Here is a 27,255-nt window from a genome sequence, read left to right as displayed (position 1 = left end):
TTCTGCCTCATTTTGGGTCAACCTCCCAGCAACCTACAAGATGGGCACTCTTGTTCTCAGTTTACAGATGGGAACACTGAGGCTGGAGAGAAGACAACCTGCAGGAGGATGCAGAACCACCAGCTGTGAAGCAAAGACTGAAACCCAAGTCTGCTTGCCTTGGGGCCCCAGCAAGGCCTCAAGGCTGGCCTCATGCCAAGGAAAGGACTTATGGAGAAAAACCACACAAGGCCACCAAAGGGCAGAGGTTAAGACATGGCTATCGCCTGCTCCTGGAAGAGCAGAGGGCACTGCAGCTGCTCTGCTACCTCTCCCCTACATCCATAGCAGGGGCTCCATCCAGAGATGCACACAACGATCAGCTCCCTGGACAGAACTGATGTGTGCCCAGTTCAGAAACAAACACCAACAACAGAGCCAGTCCCAGAAACAGTGTAAGTGAAGATGAGCCTGGACTGAATCTTTATGATCTCATTTTGTGATTTTACTGCTTGTTCTGATTTCTGGAGAGGAGGCAGATGCTAACGTTCCTCTGTGACACAGCAAAAAAGCACTGGGCTTCGTGTCACTGAGTCTCAACTCTGAATCCCACATCCGCTACTAACTGATAATGACGATGAACACCCTTTAGAACCAATATTGGGCTTTCAGGTTATTTCTTACTCTAGCCTCCAATCTCCTAATGAGAAGAATACTAACATGATCTCAACTTGACATATGAAGAAACCAAGGCTTAGGAAGGTCCAGTACTTGCCCAGAGCCTCAGAGCTGGTAAACGAGATTAGGAATCCAACCCTGAGGCCGTGCCCTTAACCTCTCTGCTCTGCTGCCTGCAGGAACAGCATTTCTGAACCTCTCTGCCTCCCGTACACTGTCCTGGGGCTATAATGAAGTGTCCATGGGAACATGAAAAAACCCTACTTAGATGGAGCTTCAGGGACACCTGGGTGGCTCAGCAGTTGAGCATCTGCCTTGGGCTCAGGGTGAGATACTGGGATCCGGAATCAAGTTCTGCATCGGGATCTCTGCAGGGAGCCTGCTTCTCCCTCTGCCTATCTCTCTCTCTGTGTGTGTGTGTGTGTGTGTGTCTCTCTCATGAATATATAAATAATCTTAAAAAAAAAAAAAATGGCAGCCCAGATGGCTCAGCGGTTTAGCGCTGCCTTCAGTCCAGGGGCTGGGAGAGAAGCAGGGTGCCTGTGTCTCTGCCCCTCTCTCTGTGTCTCTCATGAATAAATAAACATCTATTTAAAAAAAAAGGATGGAGCTTCAGAAGAAGCGTGCCAGGAACAATGTCTGGTCACTGTTCCATTCCCTTGACAACGAACTATTGATAAGGGATGTTTCATAATGAAACATCGCTTAAAACAACTTGTTGATCAACTGAGTCTCTAACTCTTTCTCTTGCTTACAGGGATCTCTGCTGTGGTAACGTTCATTGACCAAGTGTCACCTCTATGACGATGGCTAACATTACCTGATTGAGCAGTCATCTAGCTGCACTGCCTCAGTCTCGTGAACAGTAAGGGAAGCATGTGCTCTAGGTCAGGCTGCCCCTGCGATGGCCCCTCACCCCTGCAGGTCCTGGTTACCTCACCTAGGAAGTGGGATGAGCATCTGCCTGCTGGGGTCACTGGCAGGATCAAATGGGACCAAGAGTGTGAAGAGGGCAGCATGGTCTCAGGACCTGGACAGGTGCTGTAACTGTGTCCCTGCCTTTTCTTAGATACATCTCCTTAGGTTCTCTCTGGAACAAGAGGACTGAAGTCAGGGCCAGTCAAATCAGGCCCCAGCCTCAAGGAGAAGATTTGATTAAAATAAAGACACCTCTTGGGATCCCAGGGTGGCTCAGCGGTTAGGCGCCTGCCTTCGGCCCGGGGCGTGATCCTGGAGACCCGGGATCAAGTCCCATGTCAGGCTCCCTGCACGGAGCCTGCTTCTCCCTCTGTCTGTCTCTGCCTCTCTCTCTCTCTCTCTCTCTCTCTGTGTCTCTCATGAATAAATAAAATCTTAAAAAAAAAAATAAAGGAATTAAAAAAAAAGACACCTCTTGATGCCTAAAGAAACTCTTTTTTAAAAAATTTTTTTAGATCTTATTTATTTATTAATGAGAGACACACACGGAGAGGGAGAGAGAGAGAGAGAGAGACAGAGACACAGGCAGAAGGAGAAGCAGGCTCCATGCAGGGAGCCCGATGTGGGACTCGATCCCGGATCTCCAGGACCACGCCCCAGGCTGCAGGCAGTGCTAAACCGCTGCGCCACCAGGGCTGCCCTAAAGAAACTCTTAAGTCTGATCAATTTGGCTCTGATTTTCCAGTCTATCCTCAGGCTTAAGACAACTGATGTAATATATTCAAATAATTAATATTTCATAGACAAAATTATATTCAGCAACATTATACACACGGATCTGTGATATATGGAGTAATGGGTTGGAGTGGTGTGGGAGAGCCATGGACTGGCAGAGGCAAAGATGCAGAAAACCAGCAGGAAAGGATGCTCAGGGCTATCTGAACCTGCTCAGGGTCTCCGTATGGAACTGCATGGATAACACACATTTTTCTCCTTACCAATCCCAACTTTATTCTTCTTCTGTGTATGGCACCCACATTAAAAAACAGATGAACTGAGCATGTCTGAAAGGAGATACAGAGAGATCTAGTCCTTCCATGGGTGTCTTGGGTGTATGGGTCCAGTCAGTTGTCCTTGCTGATAGTCTGGACAGGGACCACCAGGGCTGAGCAACGTAACACTCCCTCCAGACTCAATCTGGGCCAGAATGAAACCTCCTTTCTGGGAAGCCTGCCATGGCCCAGCGGACCTCCAGAATGGACAGTAGCCCGTTAACTGGATGAGACTGGTAAACACATCCAGAAGCAGAGAGAGAGAAAAAGGAAAACACGAATAAGGTGTGGCTTCATCTAATGTTCACAGTCCCTTAGGTACACGTCTGCTTGACAGAGGAACTAACTATCCCACACACACAGTCTCCACCACCCCAAATCAAGAAAGGAATCATGTCTGTTCAGTCAAGTATAATAAATAATAAAACTCACCTGGCTTCCCCATCGGCTCCTTTTAAAACAATCATCCCTTGTCAGAACAGACAAAATATCTTCCATCTTAATCTCAGAAATGCTGTAAAAGGAAGGGCACATCAAGGCAAACTTTTAATTCTCCCAATAACATCTGGAATCTTGATGCATAAAACTGGCCTGTTCTCAAGCTAATCAAATATAAAGTAGAAGCTATGCCTACACAGGAAAGAAAATCGTTTCCTAGACCTTTAGGAGTTTGGAAGGAAGGGATCTCTATGACATAACAGGGACAGATGCGGTCATATGCCCAACATTCTCCATCCTCTCTGATGACTTTCAAACAGGCTAAATTTAGAATTTTCTGTATAGGGATCACATCATTGTTTCTTAATCCATCTCAAATACTAAACAAGTAGGCCTGCTTATTAACATACTACTTTGATTCGAGCAGATAAGGAAATAAAAAATATTTTGGGTAGTCACTTTAGTTTTGTACTAAAAAAAAGTGGGGGTGGGGAGTGTGAATGGCTAAAGGTCCTTAACTGTTGAGGTCAACTCCTCAGGGAAGGGTAACAAGTGACCACAGCACCAGAGCTCTCTTCTCATCCACCCAGAAGGACATCTACCCTCTCACCTCTTAATTATTAAGGGGTGAGAAACAAATGACTTCTGATGGACCTAGAGCTATGTATAAACAGCTGAGATCAGAATCTGGACTTGACAGAAGCCACCCTGAGCCAGAAGAGGAGGCCCATCCTGCCTCGTGGTGGGGAAGGGAAGCCACGGCACTCAAACACGGGAGGTGCATGCAGATTCAAGTGTTAGAGCCCAAGGAAGAAACGGGAGCTACTGAAAACATACTTCCCAGGGAGAAAAAAAAGGAAGGAGGAGTTCTGGGGAGAAAAACAGATCATAAAAAGATAAATGATTTCCCTGTATGTTGTTTCTTTCTTTCTTTTTTTAATGTAACAGCAAATTAAAACATGAATGGCAACCTCTCATGTGGGAGAAGACAATTCTCCCCCTTTCCCCCAAAGGTTACTCTGACAAAGCTATGAATGAAAATGTCACATCTCTGACAGCGATTTACCTGAAATGTGTCACCGCTTCCCTGAACACCCCCAGCCCCCCGCCCCTCCACATTCTCTTCCTCTGCTGCCAGCTCATAGCCCTATGGATACATGAAATCTTTTTACAGCAGGAGGAGTCAACCGGAGAAGGCAGAGCATGTGTTTTCGAAGGTAGCAGTTTGGGGGAAAGGGCTCATGATTTCATGGAGAATCTATTTTTCATATGAGAGAGAAAAGCTGTGGCTGTTGAATGTGTCTCTTGTTTATGCCTGGAAATCTGAAGGTGAAAACACAGCCCAGTCCTATCTTTTTCTTTGTCTAATGGACTTGCCTCTATTCATCACTTTTTTTCTTGAGGGGAAAAAAAAAAGGAAAGTAAAAGGAACATAAGGACTTGGGGGTGAGATCTTGAAGCAGGGAGAAAGAAAGAATAAGTCCATTCAGAGTCAGGGATGCAAATAACTAAATACAGCGCAGAGAGGCACTGTTTTCTGAAAGGCATGGCAGTGTTGACACTCCAGCCAGGGCACAGCTCTTTGACTGTGTGTGTCTGTGTGACAATGCTGGGGGACCCGGCACAGTAAGTGAACAGGAGCTGGAAAGGAACTGGAGTGATTTACAGTTTAAAAGGGGCTGCCTCCTATTCTAAGAAGTCGTTGCTGCTGAGGAACAAAGCCAATCTAGTCTGCCTGTTTATGGTTCTACCAACAGATCTGAATCACCCTGCCTCACTATGAAAAGAGACAGATAAATAAATTCAGGCAACTGTCTCATGCCTGATCTGAGAAATGCATGTTTTGATGAAGCATTTACATTTTAATAAACCAATGACGACTTTCATTAGAAACACATTTAAAGGAGAAGTGGAAAACAGGGAAGAAGCTGGCAAACACCAGGATATCAGAAGGATGCAGAAACAAAGTCCTGAGCATTCAAATAGAGGTGGCAGTGGCCCAGGGCGCCTGTCTCTAGCCCTGGCTGCTAAATCACACTGTCAGGGCGAGTTCCACGGTGCTTGCTGTAGGAAGGCAGGCAGCAATTTGTTGTGATGGCCCTTGCTGCCACGAGCCTCGGCCTGCCTTCCTGAATCTCTCCTGTAATTCATCAGCCGTCCTAGCATCCTGCTGCCTGGCTCCCAGGTTCTAAGGCACAACACAAACACATCTTCCTTCTCTTTTTTTTTTTTTTTTTTAAATATTTGGATTCCAAAGACATTCAAGTTTGCTTCTTTCCATGGCACACTCTGCTATCAGATCTTCCTAGGTATAATTTTTTTGTATTAGGTCAAGATACCCAACATATAGCCCTTCCTCAGACAGAAATCGGAAAGCATAATCCACAGCTACAACACGGTAACTTAGATCTGATATTTTGGGGGAGAGACTGATCACATCAGGCCCACAAAGCAGTCAGTGGTTCAGGAATACAAGCTTCAGTAGGTGCATTTTCAGGGCAGAAACGAGTGAGGCTGGACCCCTCCAGGACTCTCTTCCCCTTGAATGGATGTTCTCTCCACAAAAGACCTGAATCTCTTCCTTGGGGTACTTCTGTCTTCATCTTTCTAAACTTGCCCTACAAGTCCAAATATTGAGAATTACTGGATCGTGGAGTTGTCTTCTGATTGTGCACATGGTTATGCTGGATTTTCCATGAACACCACGGGCAGTTTTTTCCAGAAGAGACCATCAGAGAAAATGAGCGTTATTTTTATACACATGGCTCACTAATAATTCAGGTTGGTGCTAACTATTATCTTCCCCTTTTGAATGCAGGCTTATATTTGAACCTTTCATAGCCATTAGCCTGAATGCATTTATTAAAGAAGACCTGAGAGCAGAGAGAGGCAGAGGCATCCGTGCAGGTAACTTTGGGGCTAGACAATAATCATCTGACTTCCCAACGGCTAGCACCCACTTTTCTGAGCATATCAGGTCAAAGTGAATGAGCACGGGAGAACATCCAGGAACTGCTGACAGTAAGGAAAGGAGAACATAAATTGGTAGATCTAGAACAGAAGGTGGGGGAAAGCAGCCATGGGTAAGAGGCCACCAAAGTGCAGTGACTACATGTTTTCCCGTGGATGACAACATACGCCTCTGAAAACACTTTCCAGAGGTCTACAAATTCCTGTGCCAGAGGAAAACAGTCACAGCGCCGTGATAGGCTCCCAGCCTGGGAGAACAGGGTAAGGGAAGACAGGAGGAGGGGCTACACCTATGGGTCTTCATTCAACTCCCAATGTTTCCGGGGTATAGCTGCCCAGTCAAGCACCAGCCAAGGCCCTGAAAGCTCCTGCAAGAAGAAGGACCAGTCAGCCCCTAGCCTTAGGGCACTGAGAAACCAGGTGGAGAGGAAGCTCTTGGTGAGGGAGATTGATGAACTGACCACCAAAATTCCTCTTACAAGTGAGATAAAATATGCAATCTTCCTGAAACCAATAGAATCCACTATTTCAGTCGTGAAATTGTTTTAAGATCTTAAATGACAGGAAAACCCAAACCAGCATTAGTTGGGCCCAGGTTCATTAGTAGAGGGGTCCTACCTCCCCACCACTGAAGGGTATATAAAAAGTACATCTTCTGAGGAAGCCCCAGCCCACAGATGTTCCCATGAGCAACCCCGAGACTGCTGAGTGCTGCGAAGTCTGCCTCGGGTGCAGGGAAGGAGGGAAAGAGAGGGGAGCTCTCTCCCCAGGTGGGAGAGGGACAGCTCTGTAGGCGGGAACTGTGGCAGGGTGGTGGGGACAGTCACAGGCAGTTCTCCATGTGGGTGGCCTGCACTTGGTCCCCAGACCAAGTCCTATGCCACCTGTCTGGGAATATCAGTACAGGTGCAGAATGCAATGACTCTGCCAGCGCTTTACTATACAGAAAGTAAGTCTCATCATTTTATTTGCTGCTTTACATAAAACACTGGCTGGGCAAAGTGAAGCACCAGCAGGCAAGATCCTCGGGCACAGCGGTACAGGGGAGCTATGCGCCAGTTCACAGCGTTGGTTCCAAGCAGCACTCAGGGCCCTCTGTGCAGCAAGGTCCGTGTCCTACCCTCCCGAGCATACACACAAAGGACTCTTCCTATACCTCCAAAAACGCTTTCTGTATCACTGTGCTATGTCTGAGCACAAGAAATTTGTGAAAGTAGACCAGTGTGAAGAACCCCATGCTTTTAGCAGCCTATTATTAGCACTTGTTACTTCAGGTGCCGGAGGATGTACTGAAAACAGGACAAAACATGTTCATTTCTGTGGCCCAGCGGAGTTCCTTCTGCCTTCATTACATTCACTCCCGGCCATGTCGAGACCCTATTCTCTGTTGCTGCTTCACTGTCCTTCCTGGGTGAGGTCAGGATCTGCTGGAGGCCCTGACTGCGCTTCTCGGCCATCAAGGTGCTGGCTGCATAGCCCCGGCTGTGAGGGTGTACGGGCATCTCGGCTGCCCCTAAAGGATTTTTTCCCTGACTTTATTTTCCTGGGGGGAGCAGGGAGCTGTGTGAGGAGTCAAAGCACTATTTTTTTTTTTCAAAGACAAAAATCATCTTTAAAGGTACAAAACGTTGAGCATAAAAATAAAACCTGTGAATGATAAAGGTCTTTAAGCAGCTGGCTGCAAGGGCCGTGCACACGTATCTTACAGAAGGTGAAGTGAAACACAGACCTCTATCATACAGAAAAACCAAGTGCAACAGATCCTTCTGTGACTTAGTCTGGCAACACAATGAAAATTGTCATGTGCTGACGGTATGAAGGGTTTTAGTGTTTGCCACTGGCTATTCTGGGACTCATTTAGGGATCACAAGGGTTAATGGCTCTTCGTCAGCTTACAAGGCCCATCCACTGTAGAAGGCGACAGAAAGTTAATTAGGTGAGATCAGCCGAAACCCCGTTCAGGTTTCTGACTCACTTGATTTTGTGAGAAGCCAACGAGTTGACATATTCTGCCTCCGAAGGAGCCAAAATGAGCAGGCTGCTCCCATGGCAGCCAATCCGGGCGGTTCTCCCGATCCGGTGGATGTATTCAGCAGGTGAAGACGGCGCGTTGTACTAAAAAGGGTAACAAAAATGAAGCATTCACAGATCAAGGGATTGTCATTAATTGGAAGTGCAATACCCCTCACCTGCCTCCAGGTATCCCAAGAATTAAACCCTGGTGCTATGGTTACCCTCACACAATCCCAAGGAGAAGTCACTCAACTCTGAAACCCCTGACTTCACTGGAAATAACGAGGCTCTGACACGCAGACGTGAACAGTGGCCAAGTTTCCGATGAGCGAGCCGCCTTCCTGTCCCAGTATCTCCTCTGTAATTTTACTTCTCCACAGGTCTCTTCATTTTCCTATCTGCATCTTTTCAACCATGATGACTGTGCAAGGTGAAGTCAGAGGCGGGCAGGGGCACCTTTCTGCAGGATGGCCACGTGACCTTGGCCTGCTTCTGTGGCAGACACAGCAGTGGGGCGGAGGCCAGAGGACCAGACGGGGTCAGCAGGGAGGGGCCGGCTGCTCTGATCAGAGTTCACTCTGCTGCAGAGCCCCTGGGAGCTGGTCCCCACCACCTTACTGCACTTCCACTCAATCCCAACGGCACAGAAGTATAGGGCAATTGAGAGGCAGGTTCCCCTCCTGCAGGGACTTACTTCTGCTCCCAATGACAACATTCCTGACTCAAGGGAAAAGGCAGACTCTAACTCAGCAGAATGCATTATCTTTATGGCAATAACTTCGTCATCATGAAAAGGAATTAACCATCTATCCATTCTTCCTTTTTTCGCTTTGTTGCTACATGACTCAAAGATCAGAGGCCCAAAAAGGATAGAATATATTGGGGGGTAGGTGTGTGCCAGGCACATGAATCTCATCAATCTCACAATACAGGAAAGCTCTGAACAGTCTGTCCCGCACCCCCAACATTAAAATATCCTTTTTTTTTTTTTTTTAAGATTTTATTTATTTATTCATGAGAGACAAGGAGAGAAAGAGAGAGGCAGAGGCTCCTCGCAGAGAGCCTGATGTGGGACTTGATTCCGGATCCTGGGATCAGGCCCTGAGCCGAAGGCAGATACTAATCTGCTGAGCCACCCAAGCATCCCTATCCTGCCTTTTTATCTTTACTTTGCTCCGTGGCCATGAGGAAGACACAATGCCTCTAGTCGAAGAGTAGTCTTCTGCAGGGAGCAGATCAGATTTCCTAGCCAGTGACAGGCATGCAATTCCACTAAAATGTGAATAAACCATGACTCACGTAAATGGGGCACGTGTCCCCTGGCCCCCACACAGAAGGGCTTAAAAATACCATTCTGCAGACTAACGAAAAGAAAAAACAAAACTGAAACCACTAGACTCTAGTGCTAACACCTGTACCCTCTGGCAAAGCGTCTAAGGCTAGAGGTATGTGTAAGATGCTGTCAGGGACTTAATTGCCCCCTGCAGGTCAATGTACATGGACACAGCTCTTAGGACAGCTGAGCCATCTCCTTCTGGACACAATGAGACCTCCCAAGGGCCCTAGTAATTCCTGTTATTTTCAGATTGCTGAAACTTTGTGTGTGACATGCATTAGTCTGGGAGCAGGGGAGCCTGCCTCTCCCTCCCATGACCGCTCAGCCTTGGCTGTTTCCCTGCAGCGGGTAGGTAGGCTGGGTTAGGGAAAGATACCAGGAGAATTGTGCAGATAAGGCTGGCTGCTGCCTGGTTACCAGGGCAACACCCAAGAGGCTAATAATAATTATTCCACTTAAAGCTAATGTATCTACTCACAATCTTATATTTCTGCCTTGAGCTCACACCTTAAAAACTTAAAAATTACCTGAACAATCCACGTGACTTGAGGGAGGTCTAAGCCCCGAGCTGCAACATCCTTCAAAACAGAAAAGAGTATGGCTTATGACTGAGTTTCTGAACTTTTGGGCCATGGATCTATCTGATAATCTAATGCAAACTGTGCACCCCCAATGTGCACAGTGGGTACACATGTGTACGTGTACACACACACACACACACACACCAGCATTCAACTTCAGGGACCCACTCAAGTCCATCTGTTCTTGAAAATTCCAACTGAGGGGTAAGTTTCACAGAACACGTCAGTGAAGTGGTCACCACTCTACCTGAAGAACATAAACTGTTAACCTCAAAACTGTCATTATCAGTTGTGTCATGTAAGAACTGTGAAAACGTCTAGCATGTCTTATTACTTTCACGTGGTACCTGAACCACTCTATGATGAATGCATTCATCCCTTCCCTAACAGCAGTGCCTAACAATGACATGGCTTTGAGGCATGCATCTAGAAGATCACCCCCAAATATTCCCTTTCAGAGGTGAGTTGCAAAGTCTTTACTGAGGACTTATCAGCCTCAGATAGCAGTAAAGATCAAATAATGTTCCAAAGACTTAATCAGACATGAAAATTATACAAGCAAAGGAGATATAGTTTTCCTTTTTAGTTGGTTACCACCCAAAGAGTAGAGTTTCTCTCTCTGCTCTCTAGTGTCTGTGTGGTCATTCTGGCAGAGATTAGAGAATAAGTACCTCTCAGTTTTGGGGGATAAATTTACATGGGGCATTCATGTTTAAGCATGACAGTCATAATAAGAATATTCCCCTTCGACATTTACTGAGCACTTACTATACACCAGATGCTGTGCAACACTTCACCTGCATTATCTCAAGTGATCTTCCAAATAACTCCTCAAACAACCTGTACTCCCATTTGATGGTCAGGAAACCAAGTTTCAGACAGATTAAGTAACTCGTCCAGAGACACATAGCTAAAATGTAGAGGCAGTCCGCAAATCCAGGTCTGTTTTACTTTTCCACAGCCATATTATACTATTCCACCATCAAAATAGATGCTGCATCCTTCACAAGCTGCTGGTAGGAATGCAAAATAGTATAAAACCCTATAGTAGGAAATTTGGTAGTATTCAACAAAATTCATATGCATTTGCCCTTTGACCCAGATGCAATCTCACTCTTAGACATCCATCCCAAAAATATACTGGCAAAAATACAACATGCTGCATTTTGGCAAAATGTGTAACTGCACGTGTGGAAAAAGCCCCAATATCTAGCAGGAGACAGGCTGACCAGAATACAGCCATACTTACCCCTGCAGCATAGCGTTGCACAGCTGAGACAGGATGGAGATGCCAGCGTGCAGGCATGGACAATCTCTATGATCTGTTCTGGGTGTGCAGAGTAGGCTTTTGCATGAGAAATGAGGGAAAGGAAATATATCTGCTCATCTTTCAAAAAGAAAGAATGGAGGAAAAAAGCCAAAAGCTTACAAAAAGTTACCTGTAGGGGACGAGGCTGGGGTGGTGGACAAGGGTGGAAGCTGGGCTTCAAGAGGTTTTTATAATTTTGACTGTGAAACATTAGTGTTTTGACAAAAAGAGAAAGACAATGAGCTGTTGTGCCGCAGGAAGTGTGGAGTATCGCCTGTGGTGTATTCTTGCCAAAAACAAAAGCAAATCTAGCCAGGTGTGTAGCTCCAACTCCTGGCTTATAGGATGTGCAGGAGAGGGAGGAGCACGTGGGCCCAACCAAGAAAGTCAAATCCCAAATGTCAAGTATTCTAAAGCACGAAGTCTGGTTTCTTCCAGAAAAAAAATCCAAGGAAAAAAAAGGAGGGTACCTAAAATAAGACATCACATGGGTAGATGGATACATGGAGAGAGGAACTGAGAGATCACCGGGGAACCTACCCCTACAGAACTATCCCCTGTGGTTCTCAGATGGTACAGGGGTTGTGGTAACTTTTATGTTTCTCTTTACGATTTCCTCCGTTGTTTGCTTTTTCGTTCAATGAATGCATATTGTTTCCCCAATTTTTATCTAGAAAAATTTAACCCAACAGAAAAGTTGGAAGAATAGTATGATGAACAGTCATATATCCTTCGTCTAGATTAATCAACTGCTAATCTTCGCACATCTGCTTTCTCTTGCAAAGTAAGTTGCAAATACCACGACATTTTATCCCTAAATACTTTAGCACTTAGTCCCTAAGTCAAGGACAAGAACATTCTTCTACACGATCACAGTATCATCATCGTACCTAAGAAATTTACTATTAAATAACATTATTTTCTAATAATCACCTCATACTCAATTTTTCCACCTGCACCTAAGATTTTTTTTCTTGCCCAACTCAGGAACTGACTCATAGATCATGCATTGTTTTTATTATATCCCTCTAGAATTTCTTAATCTAGAACAATACCCTTGTCCTTAATATTTATTTAACTTTTGAAAGCTCAATTTTGAAGGAATCCAGGAGTCTTGGAAGTACATCCCCGAATCTGTATTTGTCTACCTTATGTCCTCATGATGAGATTCTCGGGGAGCTCTCTGGCAGAAAGACATCAGGATGGGTGTACTTCCCAGTACCTGATGCCAGGAGACACGCCAGGGCAGCCTGTCCCGCACTGGTGGCACTATGTGTGATCCCCCAAGGAAGTGGCATCTACTCGCCCTCTCCACTGGAAGGTACCTTTCTCTTTTGTAACTAATCATTAAACTGGGGAGTAAAACTTTGAGACTGTTTCCCAAAACCTTTTGCCCAAGGGCTTTAGTGTCTACTGACGTTGCTTGTGTGCATCGGCTGTTGTCCTGATGGCAACAAACCGATGGCTTCCTAGGTCTGTCATTCCTGTTTTCCATTTACTAGGAAGTAAAGCACTTTCCCATAAAGCACACACAGCTCGCCTTCCTCTCTCCTTACTTTTCATGCAGAAAGCTTTCCTGGAGAAGAAGAACCCTGCGCAAAGTCTCTGCAGGAAGCACGTTGAGACCCCTGTGCCCTGTGCAGCCCACGGTCAGGGGAGGAGCTGAGGAAGATGCTGGCCCACTGTCATCTAACTCACCAGGAGGGACCACTGAGGGCAGCTGGGATTTGTCTGCCTTCGCTCCGAAGACACCTGAGCTGGCAGGTTTCCTCTGAATGGTGGCTAGGCTGCATTTATTAAGTGCTCAGTGAGAATTTAATGTACTAAGTGTGTCAACCACCCACGAAATGTTTTCAGACAGCTTCCACTGCCCTGAAAACTGAAGGCTGATGTTCCAGAGCTGATGCCTTTGAGAACACAATTTAGAGAGTTCTCTATCTTAAAGGGGATCAGGCACTGCTTTCTACACTAACCACAGTTGATGTCTTTAGAAAAACTGACGGGTTCTTAAATCTGCTAAGCTCTTGTTAAGAAATGATTTATTTTATTTAAGTGCTCTGCAGTGGGAGATGCATGTAGACAACGGGCTGTCTGAGCTTTACAGGCAGGCTTTGTAAAAAATTTAATGCTCATCAGTTTAGTAAATTCAACCAAGAAACACAGATGAAACTCTAAAATAGCATATGACGTTCGTGGAATTCACAGAGCACAAACATGCTGGAACAGTAAGGAAGAATGCCAGCAGCCTTCATGGGACTGTTTGCAGTTTGATTTCCCGCCTGGTGATCAGGCTCGGGGTGGGGGTGGACTGGCTGAGACACCATCTTCCCATCTCCCACTACGTCTTGTCTCGGGCTGTGGGACCCTCACTGCCAGCTACCACCGCTCAGGCTTCACCTAGCCATTTCTGCAAGTCCTCCTTCCTATTCTCAGCCTAGGCTACTACAGAGAACGGTAAAAGGGATAACCTTTGTGGTCTAGGAACAGAGAGAACAGGACTCTACCATCACTGTACAGCCATCCCATCTGAGTCAATGTAGCTCTCTAACCATCAGGTTAACCACCTATACAATGGCTATAAGATCCACCCTATTTATCTCCTATCTTGAGGTTGCTATGAAGACTGCACGAGACTGTGCACGTGGAAGTGCGCTAAGAATTACAAATCCAAGGATTTCATTCCACGACGAAGTAGGAAGCGGCATGGTGGCAATTAGGCGGTGGTTTGCTGATTCTCTTCACACCCACCCACCCGCCTGACCTGGGCAGAGGGCCACAGAGAAGTGGGGTCTGCTCCGTCCCCTGGAATGTCGTCAGCTGGAGGTACTGGACCAACAGGAAACTGACCTGCCCTAGACTCAGCAAGGTTTCACTTCTCTGCCCATCTTAGAACTTAAATCTGGCTCAACTGTATTCCTTTAAGCTAATTAGGGCAAAAGAATTGCTAAAGTCAGTTCTGAAAGACACTCAACGGTGAGGCCTTGAAGGCTCAGGGCTTGACAATTGGCTGCCTCCATGAGACCAAGGAGTACAGATGGAAGGCAGCTTGCTCAGGTGCCAGCCTGTCAGTTGGATTAAAATGACTCATTTATTTACCCAAGAACCTCACAAAGTGCTTTTACTAACAGGGAGAGGGGGCCTGCCGGCTCTCTGAGCAAGGGACGCAGCAAATTCGCCTCTGCCGCCTTCCCGGCCTGCCAAAAGTCATTATTGCCGTGTGTGGAAAGCCATCAGCGGGGTACAGGCCCCCGTTGTCCGGGTGACAGATTGGGCTGCGTAATCAGAGGAGGAAGGAGAGAGTGCAGAAGCTGTCAGAGGCAAGAGATCTTGGCTGGAGCCGCCAAAAAACTGGCAACATGAGTTAGCGTAACTGAGTAAACAGCCAACCATCTCCAAATGATCTTGCCATTAACACGAGTGAAATAAAGTGGAAAAGATAAACTTTACCTCAAAAGCACACCCCAGAGAAAACCAAGAAAGTCTACATTTATTGTCAGTGGTGAACTCACATTCCCATGACTCTTGCAGCCTCACCTCCTGGCCTCCTTTGTCTCCCAGCCTCCTGGCACAGTGGAAATTCCCCAAGAGGAAGGGAAATTAAGAACTGCACAGACGTAACAGTGTGCTTCAAGACAAAAACAACAAAACCCACAAAAAACAAAGAAGGTGGAGGGAAGCAGCATGGGTGATTTGGCTGTCTTCTAAAGAAAGCATGTGCTGGACAGACAACCAAGATATGGTCCCACGGAGAAGCAGCTGGCAGAGCAAGCGGCACTAGGAGAAAGGTTATGGTGCTCTTTCTACCCAGGATGATCAGGGAGCGCCATGTGGATAACCGAGAGCCCAGTGTCAGCCTTAAAACCTCTTCCAGAATATGCTCTTCCAGTTCCTTGTGGGGCTTCCCTTTATCAACTCATCAACACAATAATGCTGTTGAAACCCACCTTCCTCTCCCTTGGCTTAGGGTGAGTTCTTTACCAGAAGCAGGAGGAAGTATTTTGTAAGTAATCTAGTATCTCCTAACTGGTTCCTTTGATTTCTTAATTCCATTTGGGAAAGTGGGCTTTGAACTTTCCAATGGCTCCTTCCTACTAATCCCTACACTCCCTTAACTTGATTTCTTCTCAGATCTACTTCTCTGGAGGACACAAAATTATATTCTGAATGTGTAAGGACCGCTCTTTCACCAACGGGTCTCTCCTGCCCAGACTATTCTCTCACTCCTGCCTGTGCTTCACACCGACCAGCATGGTCTCGCACATTCACTGGGAACCCACAGTACACAAAGCCACGGACCAGCGTCCTGAGAGGCTGTATAAAATAAGAAACATTCTTGCTTGAATATGTGTATAATTAGAATGAAAGAAACATACACACACACACCCTCAACCGTTCTGAACAACAGAAAAGTCGGCAGAGAGGAAAATGGATTGGGGGGGGGGGGCGGATTTTCAAGCAGTAACTAGCAGCACTGTGAGTTTCTGAGCAGTTATACCACAGTTCCCCACTTCTCATGCAAACATTCAGTCTTCTGAGCTTGCTAACAGATCTTGGAATGATAAATCAAAACAGCAAAAGGCATGGTACGAAGGGGAGGGACAATCCCCTTGCTACAATTAACAACATGATTCCTCTTTATCAAAAGAAGCCAGTTCTCCATCTGCCTTGTCCTGACATGGCCCCCGTTCCTCATTAACACTAAGGAGGCTCCTGGAGAGCATGCAGAGGGCCTGGCAAGCAACAGGCTGCTTAAAAGGCCACGGAGTGACAGCATCTCCCCAATCTAGCCATGATCTATGGCAGTGGGTCTCCTGTGCCTACAGCTCTCAGGCACCAGAAGCTTCAGGCTGAAGCAAACGAATATGGTAAAAGTAGAAGGAATTCTGACAGCGTGAATGAAGACCTCCTCATCACCAGGGGACCATGTGCTTGGACCCAGGCTTAGAGATGGCTGGGAGTGAGCCCCTCCCCCAGCTCTTCTGAGGTAATCTTCACTGCACAATGAAAGGGAGGTGAGGCTGGCAGAAGGGCAGCACACTGGAAGGTTCCTCAACAAGCAAACAAACATACACCAAGAAACTTTAATGAAATCAGATTGTGGGCAAGTGAGAGTTGGCTTCCTGCGCAGCACCCAGGACTGGTGGGGGACGAAGGGGTTGGGGTGCTATGCTCTGCCAAGTCAGTGGTGCTCTTTGGCTGACCTCACTTCATGCAGGTATTAGCCAGATGAAACAAGTAAAGTCATCACAGGCTTCTGACCCCACTGAGAATTATCCATCAGAAAGAATGACCTTTACTTCCATGTAAACCTACTAAAAAACCCAAAACCAACACCAACCAAAACACTGAACTTCAAATCCCTGGAGTCCTCTTTGAGACCCAGAGTTGAACCGTGTCTGTAAAACACACCAGGAGACTTGACAATTTTCCACCAGGGATAAACCCAACATCTTAAAGGTCAAAGGTAAAACATTTTGTTCTGTCATAAACTCCACACAAAGGTTCCTACCGCCTCCTGTTTCACCTTGGACAGCCTGTAACATTCACCCCTCAGGCACATCGAGTGTATGAAAAAGGGGGACTTATTCCCACTGTGCAAGCATAACATCAGCCTCCCTTTCTTTAGAAAAAGGCAGGCAGACATTGATGGTTCTCAACACTGCTGTTTCTTGGGCCCCAACTATTCATCCATTCGGTCCACAGGTATTGAGTGTGTACACGCACCTGCTCTGTGCCAGACACTGGCATGAGACTGTAGACAAAACACAGTCTATCTCTAGGGGCTTGCGATCTCGGGGAAGAATACCTAGACCAGGTGTGATGAGTGCTGTAAAAGAAGTGCAGGGTGCACTAGGAGTGCCCAATGGGGAAAAACTGGGGCTCCTGGAGTTCACTTTCCTGAAAAACTGAAATTGAAGGGGAGGCCTAAGGAAGGGCTAGCTTCCCAGGCAGAGGGAATGCATGTATGAAGGCCCCGAGGCCAGAAAACAGGAAGGATGGTACATTCAGGGAGCAGAAAGAGGAGCCTGCCTGGCTGAGGGCAGGGAGCAAGTAGTGGTGGTGGTGGTGGTGTGGAGACCATGGCGACAGGAAGGGGTCAAGTATATTATCTGGACTCATCTTCACTTCAGATCTGGCCTTTCAAGATTATTGAGGATGAACACAAGCTTCTGATTTGTGAGTGGGCTTTACAAAGGGTAAGGCTACTGGGTCAGACACAGTCTTCCTCAAGAGGCAAGCATGTCAGTAGTGAGACTGTTCCCAGATCTGGACAACCAAGTCACAGAGCCACCATTTGCCACACTCGTGTGAGAGCTGCCACCCTATGATGAGCGGGTGACTGGGTAGCCACCTTGTACAGAAGAAACAAAGCTGTACTCACTCACCCTGTGTTTAGAAAGATGACAACGTGTGTTACCTTGAAAACTGAATGCAGAAGATGGGTTTCTTAAAAACTAACTGCACGAAAAAGTGAGGCCTAGACAGATATGCCAATAGCCAACAACAGTCTTTGTTCTGCCCAGCACTCGCCCACTGGATGACCCTGTTAACAGTGCAATTTCATGACTGTATCAACAGGGATTTCTCAAATAACCAGCTGGGGGTTCAGTTACACCCTCCAAAACAGCAAGGAGGGAAGGTACTTTAATCTTGGGAGCCACGGTGAAGTGAATCCCCAGACAAGGAGGCACTGAAGGTGTGAGTTTTCAATCTCAAAACAGCACACAAGAGGTAGATGAGAAAGGCCAGCTCTGTGCTGGAGGTGGTGGCTGTCCACGCCCACAAAGACTGAAGTCGAGTGACAAGGCCCTGAAAACTACAAGGGCAAATGAGACTTTTAAACAACAGCAAAGAAAATCTGTCCAAGTTCATGTATTTTCCTTTTAAAAAAGGCAAGCAGAGGCAAGGAGAGTGGTTCTGTTTCAAAAAGACTTTCTCAGCTCTAATTACTCCCGATAGCTGTAATTTACACGTTTTTGGTGGATAGAAATCGCCAAGATTCACACGTTTTCAGACCAACAGCTGCCACGATTAGTGAGCAAATCGGCAAGACTTCTGCGCAGTGGCACAGTCAGGTGACACAACCAGAAGTGCAAGGCAACCAGCCGCACCCAGAGGCCCCTGCTATCCCTGCAGTCTGTGAGGCGACCTGTCGAGAGGAATGGCAGGAGTTTCCAGCCTCCCTGGGGAGTGCAGAGGAGTACGTACCGTGCACAGAAGGATGCCTGTTTCACAATGTGAGAATTCTTGAAACACTGCTGTTCTTTCCTACAAAAAGAAGGAAAAACACAGCCTTACAACTCTGAGGTCAGTCCCAAAAGAGTGGGCTTAGGTTCCCCTAACTCCCCCATGCCTTGCTGCTAGAATAATTTTTAGGCACTGAGAGCCTTTATCAAAGAAGAGGAAGAAGCAGATTCTTCACATCTTTTCACCAGACCCTGTCCTTACAGGACTAGGCTTTCTCAGACTGTAACAAAGTAATGGAGTTTTGGGGGCAGCACATCTTACGAAGGCAGGCCCAGAGGGGCATACCCTTCAGGAACAGCCAAGACCAGGAGCAGGCAAGGCCAAAGGCCACAGATTACTGCACTCCAGGTTCCCAACTCCGAATTTATTCTAAACATGTTTTTCTACAGGTAGTCTAGAGGCATGAAGAACAGCCACCTTTCTTACAGGGCAACTTTTTAAAAAGTGAATTTTAAAGAAAACACAAAAATTATAAAAACCATGTATTTTAACTGTGGAAAATTATTTATTTTTAAGTCAGAGGAAGAAAACCAAATTGTCCCACCACTCAAAAGCAAATCACCACTAGCAATCCCTTCTAGGCACATGACCCAACATGTGGGTTCTTAAACAGAATATGAACATCCTTTCATGCCAATAAATCTCCAAAATAACATCATCTTTCGTGACTACAGTGTTCAGCCCATTCAAGGCTCCGTTACCAGCGTTTGTCTCCAGTTGTTTGCTGTTATACCCAGTGCTGTGATAAACACCTTTAGAGATTAATAGTGGTATACATGTTTCACTATTATTCCCTTGGGGTAAAACCCTGAAGGCAGTCTCACTGCACCACATGTGTCCACTTAAAAGGCTTGCTAAAGGCACACTCAATGTAGGTTGAGTCACAGCACAGGAGCAGTTCAGATTTGGCATGTCTCTCTGTCAGCCAATAGGAAAAGGAATACAACCAAACCACTAAAAGTCTGGAAAAAAGAAAAAAGTGATGTCTCTCTGTGTGCTGGCACAGCCACCATGCCACTGGGGTGTAGCTCATTTTGATCCTTTGCGTCCATCTATTTTGTCACATGGCTAGAATTCACTTAGTCCAGTGGGTAATGACAACCAGCATGCACAGAATGCTGCCATGTTCCACATAGCTTCTTGTACTCTACATGCCTGGACTTCACCTAACCCGTGTGACAACCCCACAAGCAGTATTATCACCACCCCCATTTCCAGAAAGAGAAGCTTAGCTTGGAAAGGTAAGGTCACTTCTTGCCCAAGAGACACGCACGCAGCAAAAGGATGGACTGGTACCCGGACCCAGAGAGCCATGTTCCAGATCTGGCACCCAGGCACCTGCTACATTTGCCCAGAGTGCTGCACAGTCTTTAGAAGGGCCATGTTTAACAGTTGCATTGGAGAGTGATAATTAGAAAAGTTCAGAAAAGCCTGTGAGACATCCTGTGGACTGGACATAAAATATTCAGATGTGGTGTAAGGAAAAAACTGCCAAACCCAGAGTATTCCTCACAGTGATCAGGCAGGCAACTTCTTCAAACAGCAACTTCTCCCTAATGCTCACAGTCAGGGCCACGTAACCACCAGGGAGACCACACTAAGGTCACATGGAGCAGCGGCCAGGCAGATTCTTTTAGCTTAGTGTGGGACGAGATGGCCCATAGAACGAAATATAGAGATACCACCTCCTATTTCTACCCATCTCATGAAAAGGCCATGAAGGCTAAATACTTAATAAACAGAGTAACACAAGGGGTACACTAACCATTCCAGAAAGAGTGAGAACAGCAGTAATAACGGCACCTACATCCACAGAGCATGCAGGAACCATGTCCTACACTGAGCACGTACTCTGCGTTAACCCAGTGCATCATCACACCAACCCTGTAAAGTAAGTACTAGGATCACCTCCATTTTAGAGATGTGCTAACTGGGGCACAGAGAGGTGTCATGCTCTTCTGAGGTCCTACAGCCAGTAAAGGTGGAGGCAAGGACAGGAGCACACAGCTGTGAGTGCCCTGCTAGGACCACTGCCCTCCCAATGTGAGCCAAATGGTTTGAAAGATTTTTACTACAGAGCCTTCTGCATAACCTCTTCAAATTCTTAGATCCACCTGAGTCCATCCCCAGCTCCCTTGTCATCCTCATGGCCACCTGCAGAAGGCCTCAGGTGAAGAAGACCAAGAGGAGGAGGAGCAAACACTGTAAGTGGCATTAAATTGTGAAATCAACAAACTCAATTAAATCAGGGACCCTGAAGTTAAAAAAGCAAGAGTTTATAAAATGCATGAAGCCTGGACCACTCAGGAAATTCAATCCAGTCTTGTGGTAAATAGGAAGCTGTGTCCTTGAGTGACCTTGAGCAAGTTCCCTTTTCTGAGGCTCCACACCCTTAATTATTAAAATGACAAAAGTGAGCACAAGAAGTATGCTGGACCAGATTGACTTTAACATCTCCTTCAGCTCTAAAGATGTGTTTTCAAGCTGGTTCAAGTCTTGCTCTGATTCCTGGTTGTCTCTCCTTCTGCCTGTCTCCTGGTAGCGCTTGGTCACCTCCTCCTTAGAAAAGATGGCTCCCCCACACAGAGCCCACACGTTCCTCTTCCACGCCAGTGGGCTCCCTTCAGCGTGCTCTCCACTGACTCCCTACAGGGAACGAGGACCATGCAGCTCAGAACCTAAAATCAGGGAGACACTATTCTCCTCTTCCTGAACAACAGATTACTCAGAGCTGAGACCCTGAAGCCCCTCTCCCAACCAAGGTGTTGAGTGAAAGCGCTGTATCTTGTTGACAATGACAGCAGTCGCGCTCAGCAGTACCATATGGGATCCACAATTTAGCTCCATTAATGCTCTTAATTTGAAGACATCAAGCCCTAATTACACACTGGGTACTAAAAAGGCAAAACCCTTCCCTGGTGCCAGCTACTTAGTGGTACTCTGTTGCCTTAACAGCTGGTTGAGGTAGATTCAGGCCAAGACAGGCCTGTGAGCTCTCTCAGGTGGAAGAGGGCAGCTCTTGGAGCAAGAGCACACAGGAACAACAGACGCCCTTGCCCACACCGACGCAGCCGAGGTGTCCGCTTCCAGGCCCAGCAGGTCGCCTGCCTAAGGCTCATCCCTGCCTCACCCAGGGGAGCCTGAGAGGGAAGGCAACGCTGGCCCTGGAAGACATATTCATGTTCCTCGGACATGGGTGTGCTCCTGGGTCCACCCCTGGGGACAGTGTGGTGCTCACCTCCTGCGCCATGTTGCCGTGCAGTCGCAGGAATTTTAATTGTGTGGAGGCAGATGGTGGCCGTCCTGACGCCAGGGTCCCTGAGCAGCTCGGCAGGGTCTGGAGGAAGAGGTGGTAGTGGAACTCCACCAGCTCACAACTTGAGAAAAAAACGAGCATCTTCTGGTCTTTTTCAAACTACATAGGTACAAAAGGGGAAAGAATGACCACACATTTTTATAAGATCAGGTGAGGCTAAGATGAGGATTTCTCTAAAATCTAGTCAAGCTGGCCCCAATTTGGCCACACAGGTGACAGACAGCTCTGAATTATTTTACAAAAATAACCCTAATACAACATGCTACAAAGAGGAGATGAAAGGAAAATGACAGAGCTGTAACTTCCACTGGCTTTCCTGAATCTGAGATAAACAAATATGCCGTAGTCTAAGGCTGTGCACCACTGTTCCTGTCACCCATCCAGGGCTTGCCACACACATACCCCTGCCCAGCTAGGACCATGAATGCGGCAGATGTGAAGCTTCACCCTCCGGCCTCTGCATGCCCCCGTCTCCTACCTACTAGGAAAAATTATTACATGGTCCAGGAAATAATAAATGCTGGGATTGTAAAAACCATGAGCACAGGGGCCTCTGTCTGGCCACGTTTGGTAGGTCTCTGCCACCTGTGACACTCCTGGTTCTCAGGCCCAGAAGAGGACATGGACAGACTTCCTATCAAATGTGACAGTGATTGCTGACCTCTGGTTCTATACCACAACCCTGGAATTGCTGACTCCTAAGGTCTGCATTTGCAAACATGGAGGAGTTGGGAAACTTCCCTGTGTGTGTGAGGGTCTCTCAGTTCGTTGCTATCAATGCCTGACACACCCACAAAAGAACAGGATCTTCTTCCCTCAAATGGGCCAGGCCTTAGTGTAGTCCCACCTTGCACTTCTGTAGGATGAAGGCTGCCAGGGTGACAAGTCTCAGTTTGCTGGGAACTAATGTCACATGCTGATCGAGACTCTCAGGAATTGCAAAGCTGTCCAGCTCACCACAAGCTGGAAGAGGGGAGGCCTCAGGAACCGCTCTGCCCTTTAGGTCAGACTGCCCATGGTGTTCGTCCAGGACAGAAATCCTAACTGGACTGAGCAAGCTGATACCAGCGAGCCATGTCACACCTCGGAGCAAAAGTGAAAAAAGTAAAACAGGTGACAGGTACAAGTTGTGAAACTTATCTTGTACAGGTACCACACCCCCACCACCACCCGCCACACATCCAGGCTTAGGAAGAGGCTCCCTATGGGCAACACCAGGGCCACAATGGCCTGCCCTCGGGTCAGTCTGGTGTGGGAAGCCCACTCATTCCACACAAGTGTTTCTCAGCTCTAACCCAGGGAAGACCACTGAAAGGAACACTAACAGCCATCTGCTCCCCAGACGGAAGGGTTCTACAGTTTTATCTATTGATGAAAGGGTGTCATGGGATTCTTTCACAGGGCTTTATAGGTTTATAAGCCTTCTCAGAACCTTTATTGTATTGACATGCACTAGGAATTTCTAAGAGAAGGAGGAAACATGAGGCATCCCCCAAACTTCTGAGCACAGCGTGATGGATTATCTCTTAAAATTAATGTCACTTAGGATATACATTTTGAGAACTGGGATGTGCACACTGTCAGAGGGCCAGTAAAATGGGTAACCCAGACCTGAGAACACAAAAGCTGGGTTGTGCTAGGTGGGTGACTCTGCTGGCAGCCACTGCCAAGCCTTGGTGCCCCCAACTATGAAGGAGAGCTCAGAATGTCTATCTTATAGCATGGAAAGATAGAAATGAACTTAAAGAAGTCTCTGCTTAAGGATCCGTGTTCTTTAGCAGAAAGGTAGCCTGATAACACCGACAAACGGGAGTCAGCGTTTTCTCTTCCTCTTGCCCTGCCACGAGCAGCTCTGCATCTGCTCCACCCTCCCCTCCCATGCCCCATGGAGCACAGCAGAGCCTGACAAGACTAAAGAAGGAGGCTGGGGGTGCAGGACAGGAGTCTGAAAAGGCAGTGCTTCAGGGACACCTCCCTCTTCACCCTCTGCCCCCTGCCCTGAGAACCTCCGGACAAATGATGCGTGTTACGTCCACATCCTTCCTCCTGGCTGAACAAAGAGCATTCCTTTTCAATTCACCTTCTGTGAGTGTTGCTGACAGCAAGACATTCTGTCGTTTCTGGCACTCGGCGTTGAGAGCATTGAGTATCACAGTGATATCCTTTTCAAAACCCAAATCCAAGATTCTGTGGTTTCAAAAGAGGGAAATTTTACTCTGCATCCAAAGTAAAGACTGCAATGAGGAGAAGAAATAGCTCTTTTCTCCTACTTTTCATGCTTCTGGGTGAGGCTCACCTGTCTGCTTCATCCAAAATCAGCCACCGTATTCGACAAAAATGAATGTTCTTCGTGGATTTTATATGATCCACTAGTCGCCCAGGAGTCGAGATAAGGATATTTATTCCTTTGCGGAGTCTGTTTAAAATTATGTATCATAAAGTAAATCAAATGGAGCTGTATCAATAGCAAACACAAGAAACAGGCATGGGAGACAGATTCATGTCTAGCACCGATGTGCACAGCTTGAAGCCATGACAAACACGATGACAAATGGATATACATATATCTGAGTTTCCATTTTCCTCCCAAGTTTCTCTTATAGAATGTAATTATTAAGATCCAAAATTCTATTAAATTCATATAACCTTAAATTTGAGAAGAATCTGTACTATATAATCCAATGCCCTTTATCTGATCCATGGATCCTCTCTTTCTAGAACATTTCAGATAGATGGTTATCTAGCCTGTTCCTGAAAGTTTCTGTGCCAGGGAACCTCCAACCTAAACGAGTTATTCCACAGCTATGTGATCTAATGGCTAGAATGTTTTCTTATATGGAATACTTTCTCTGTAAGCTCCGTACAATGGGGGACCAGCTTTGTCCCGTAGACTAAAGAGAATAAATCTAAGTTTTTGCTTCCAAGCATCCTTTATCCCATATTTCCACAGCAATAAAATCTTCCAATTTTTAGCTAAGTATAGTTTCCAGCCTCTCTTGAAGTTAAGTATGGTTGTGTGCCTATGTTTAAGGATGGGATAGAAGGATAAAGGGAATATGCAAAAACCACAAGTATCTTTGGAGGGAGGACGTACAATTATCTTTGTTCATACTGGCAGGGAACAAGATGTAATGGCTGGAGCTCTAGCAACTCTCTAAGACTATGGAGTACCCTTAAAAATGGAAACTTGATACAAAAAGATAAAAGGGACCTAGATCCGGACACCAGAGCACCAGAACCAACCTGCAATGGGCTACCGTCAGGCTTCTCAAATGTGAAAGAAAAATAAAACTGCCACATGTTTGTGCCACTGCTGTTTGTGGTTGTTATTTATAACTGAATCAAATCTAACCAATACCTTTAGATTTCAAGTTTAACATTTATTCAATTACAAACTGCATACATACACACACATGACTGGGTGTTACTACTGAACGTCAAGATTTAATATAATAGAAATGTTTCAGAAAGAATATACAATTTGGGATTTACCTGTTGCAACATTTTCTCCTGACTTCCAAAACAGAATTAGGAATCAGTGTTTAGGATATAAAAGCAAAGCATAAAGCATCATGTAAGTTTATGATCTTGTTTTCATAGAGCCAAACAAGACCCTAAACTCCCAATGTACACATAAAAGAGACGCCGAGGGGGATGGACACCAAACAAGGCAGACTAGGGGCATGGGGCGGGGATGGAACTTAAGAGGATAGTGTGCATCACTACCAACCACATCAGGAGGAACCCCTTGTAGGTATTTCTTAAGACAGCCCCGTCCACAGGTGACAGCTCCCTGTTGCCTCAAGCTCTCCCTATGCTCTGGGACTAGGAAGCACAGTTTGAGACAAGGCTCTCTCCAGGTTTAGAAGGAACAAGTCTCACTGAGTAGGAAAGCAGAACAGACAGATGCAAATAGCAACAGACAAAAAACAAAGCCCCCATACCTGGCCTTTTCTGACTTCCTCTTCTCTCCTCCCATCAACACTCCGGGCACAATCCAGGTAAAGGGCTATGGAAATCCATCAGATGTGAATTAATGCAAAGCCCCCTTTACTGAAGACACAGAAACTGACTCCAAATTCTTTCTCCTTAGAGAAGCTAGGAGGGAAGACCCAGGCTTCTCATTTGTAGGAGGTATGACTGTGCATGCACAATTCCTAGGCATCACTCTTGTCATGGTTACTAGCAGCAGTCACTTAAATTACAGCTCTATAATGAGCTTCCAGAATTGTGAGAGAAATGGGAGCTTTATTTTATTTTATTTTATTTTATTTTATTTTATTTTAAAGATTTTATTTATTTATTCATGAGAGACACAGGGAGAGAGGCATAGACATAGGCACAGAGAAGAGAAGCAGGCTCCATGCAAGGAGCCCAATGTGGGACTCAATACCGGCATCCAGGATCACACCCTGAGCTGAAGGCAGACACTCAACCGCTGAGCCACCCAGGTGTCCCCAAATGGGAGCTTTCTAAATGATTTCTGTAGCTTCTCTACCTCTCCCCATGAAGCCTGAGTTGAAAACACATTCCTTCTTTTTCCTTTCGGGGTATGACAAAACCTAAGCACAAAACCCTCCTTACTCCCCATCCCTGACAAAAGAAAGGACAGATAAGTTCTCCATCTAATTTGGTAGGCTGGCAGGCTATGGCTCTGCAGCCCACTCTCTCTTCTTTCTTAAGCCCTACGTGCAGCCTTCCTGTAGCTTTCCAAGTGATCACTTTGTGGTCGTCCCTCTGAATCTCCACATGTGTCTTGGTAAGGACCACAGTGAACAAACTACAGGACACTAGTCACCTAAGCTAAAAACTGGCAGTTAGTAAAGTTTAAATGAGTAAAATCCTACAAATTATACCTGAGTAGAGACACCCAGAGAATTGAGAAAAACTGAAATAATTCCTTGCTTTTTGAAAACAAAAATAAGACTGGTAGACTTCTCGTTTCTTAAAAAGTCACGGGGAAAAGAGACAAAACTGAACCCATGGCTTACCTTACCTTAAGCAGTTTCTGGACAGTGTCAAAGCTTTGCAAAGCCAGCTGTGAAGAGTGAAAAGTTACAGATAATGAACCAGGCTGTTTTCCACTCCTCCCCAGCAACCTTTTAAAAACTGTTAGACAATGTAGTGATTAGGATTCCAACTCAGACCTTAGGGTAAGATTTAAGAAAAACAAAATGTGATACACAGAATCTACTCAGAATAATATGCCTTGTTCTTATACTTCTGGAATCTGTCAGTTTAGAGACTGTGGACAGAGATACCACGTCCACTCCTTGGACATATACAAAAATAGTGTCTTGTGCTCCCTCTGCTGGCTCAAATTCCCTGAGTGCCACACAGAGAAGTACAAGTCTACAGTGCACACGGATGGAGAAGCGAAACAGCATCACCCTGAATATGCCTCCCTTTAGGAAGGT

The 27,255-nt window shown here is 46.2% G+C and overlaps 1 protein-coding gene across 9 annotated transcripts in view; it reads right to left on the bottom strand.

The window, feature by feature from the left end:
- DDX31 (DEAD-box helicase 31) overlaps window positions 1-27,255 on the bottom strand; it is a 70,925-nt gene that overhangs the window by 27,608 nt on the left and 16,062 nt on the right. For 7 of the 9 annotated variants that reach the window (XM_049114939.1, XM_049114937.1, XM_049114938.1 and 4 more), the window contains 10 exons: window positions 26,835-26,876; window positions 25,783-25,847; window positions 24,135-24,254; window positions 23,919-24,025; window positions 22,686-22,921; window positions 21,761-21,937; window positions 18,484-18,543; window positions 9,912-9,962; window positions 8,011-8,150; window positions 3,060-3,141 (listed from right to left, as the gene is read on the bottom strand). In XM_049114939.1, the coding sequence (XP_048970896.1) occupies window positions 3,060-3,141; window positions 8,011-8,150; window positions 9,912-9,962; window positions 18,484-18,543; window positions 21,761-21,937; window positions 22,686-22,921; window positions 23,919-24,025; window positions 24,135-24,254; window positions 25,783-25,847; window positions 26,835-26,876 (1,080 nt within the window). Of the gene's footprint in view, window positions 1-3,059; window positions 3,142-5,649; window positions 5,684-8,010; window positions 8,151-9,911; window positions 9,963-18,483; window positions 18,544-21,760; window positions 21,938-22,685; window positions 22,922-23,918; window positions 24,026-24,134; window positions 24,255-25,782; window positions 25,848-26,834; window positions 26,877-27,255 lie in introns of those variants that run through there. The other 2 variants (XM_049114944.1, XM_049114943.1) reach the window with 2 other exon arrangements.

The sequence above is a fragment of the Canis lupus genome, chromosome 9 (assembly GCF_003254725.2).
Source record: "Canis lupus dingo isolate Sandy chromosome 9, ASM325472v2, whole genome shotgun sequence".
In the NCBI taxonomy this organism is placed as follows: Eukaryota; Metazoa; Chordata; class Mammalia; order Carnivora; family Canidae; genus Canis; species Canis lupus.
The sequence above is the reverse complement of the archived record's forward strand: the minus strand, read 5'-3'. Positions and strand labels throughout refer to the sequence as shown.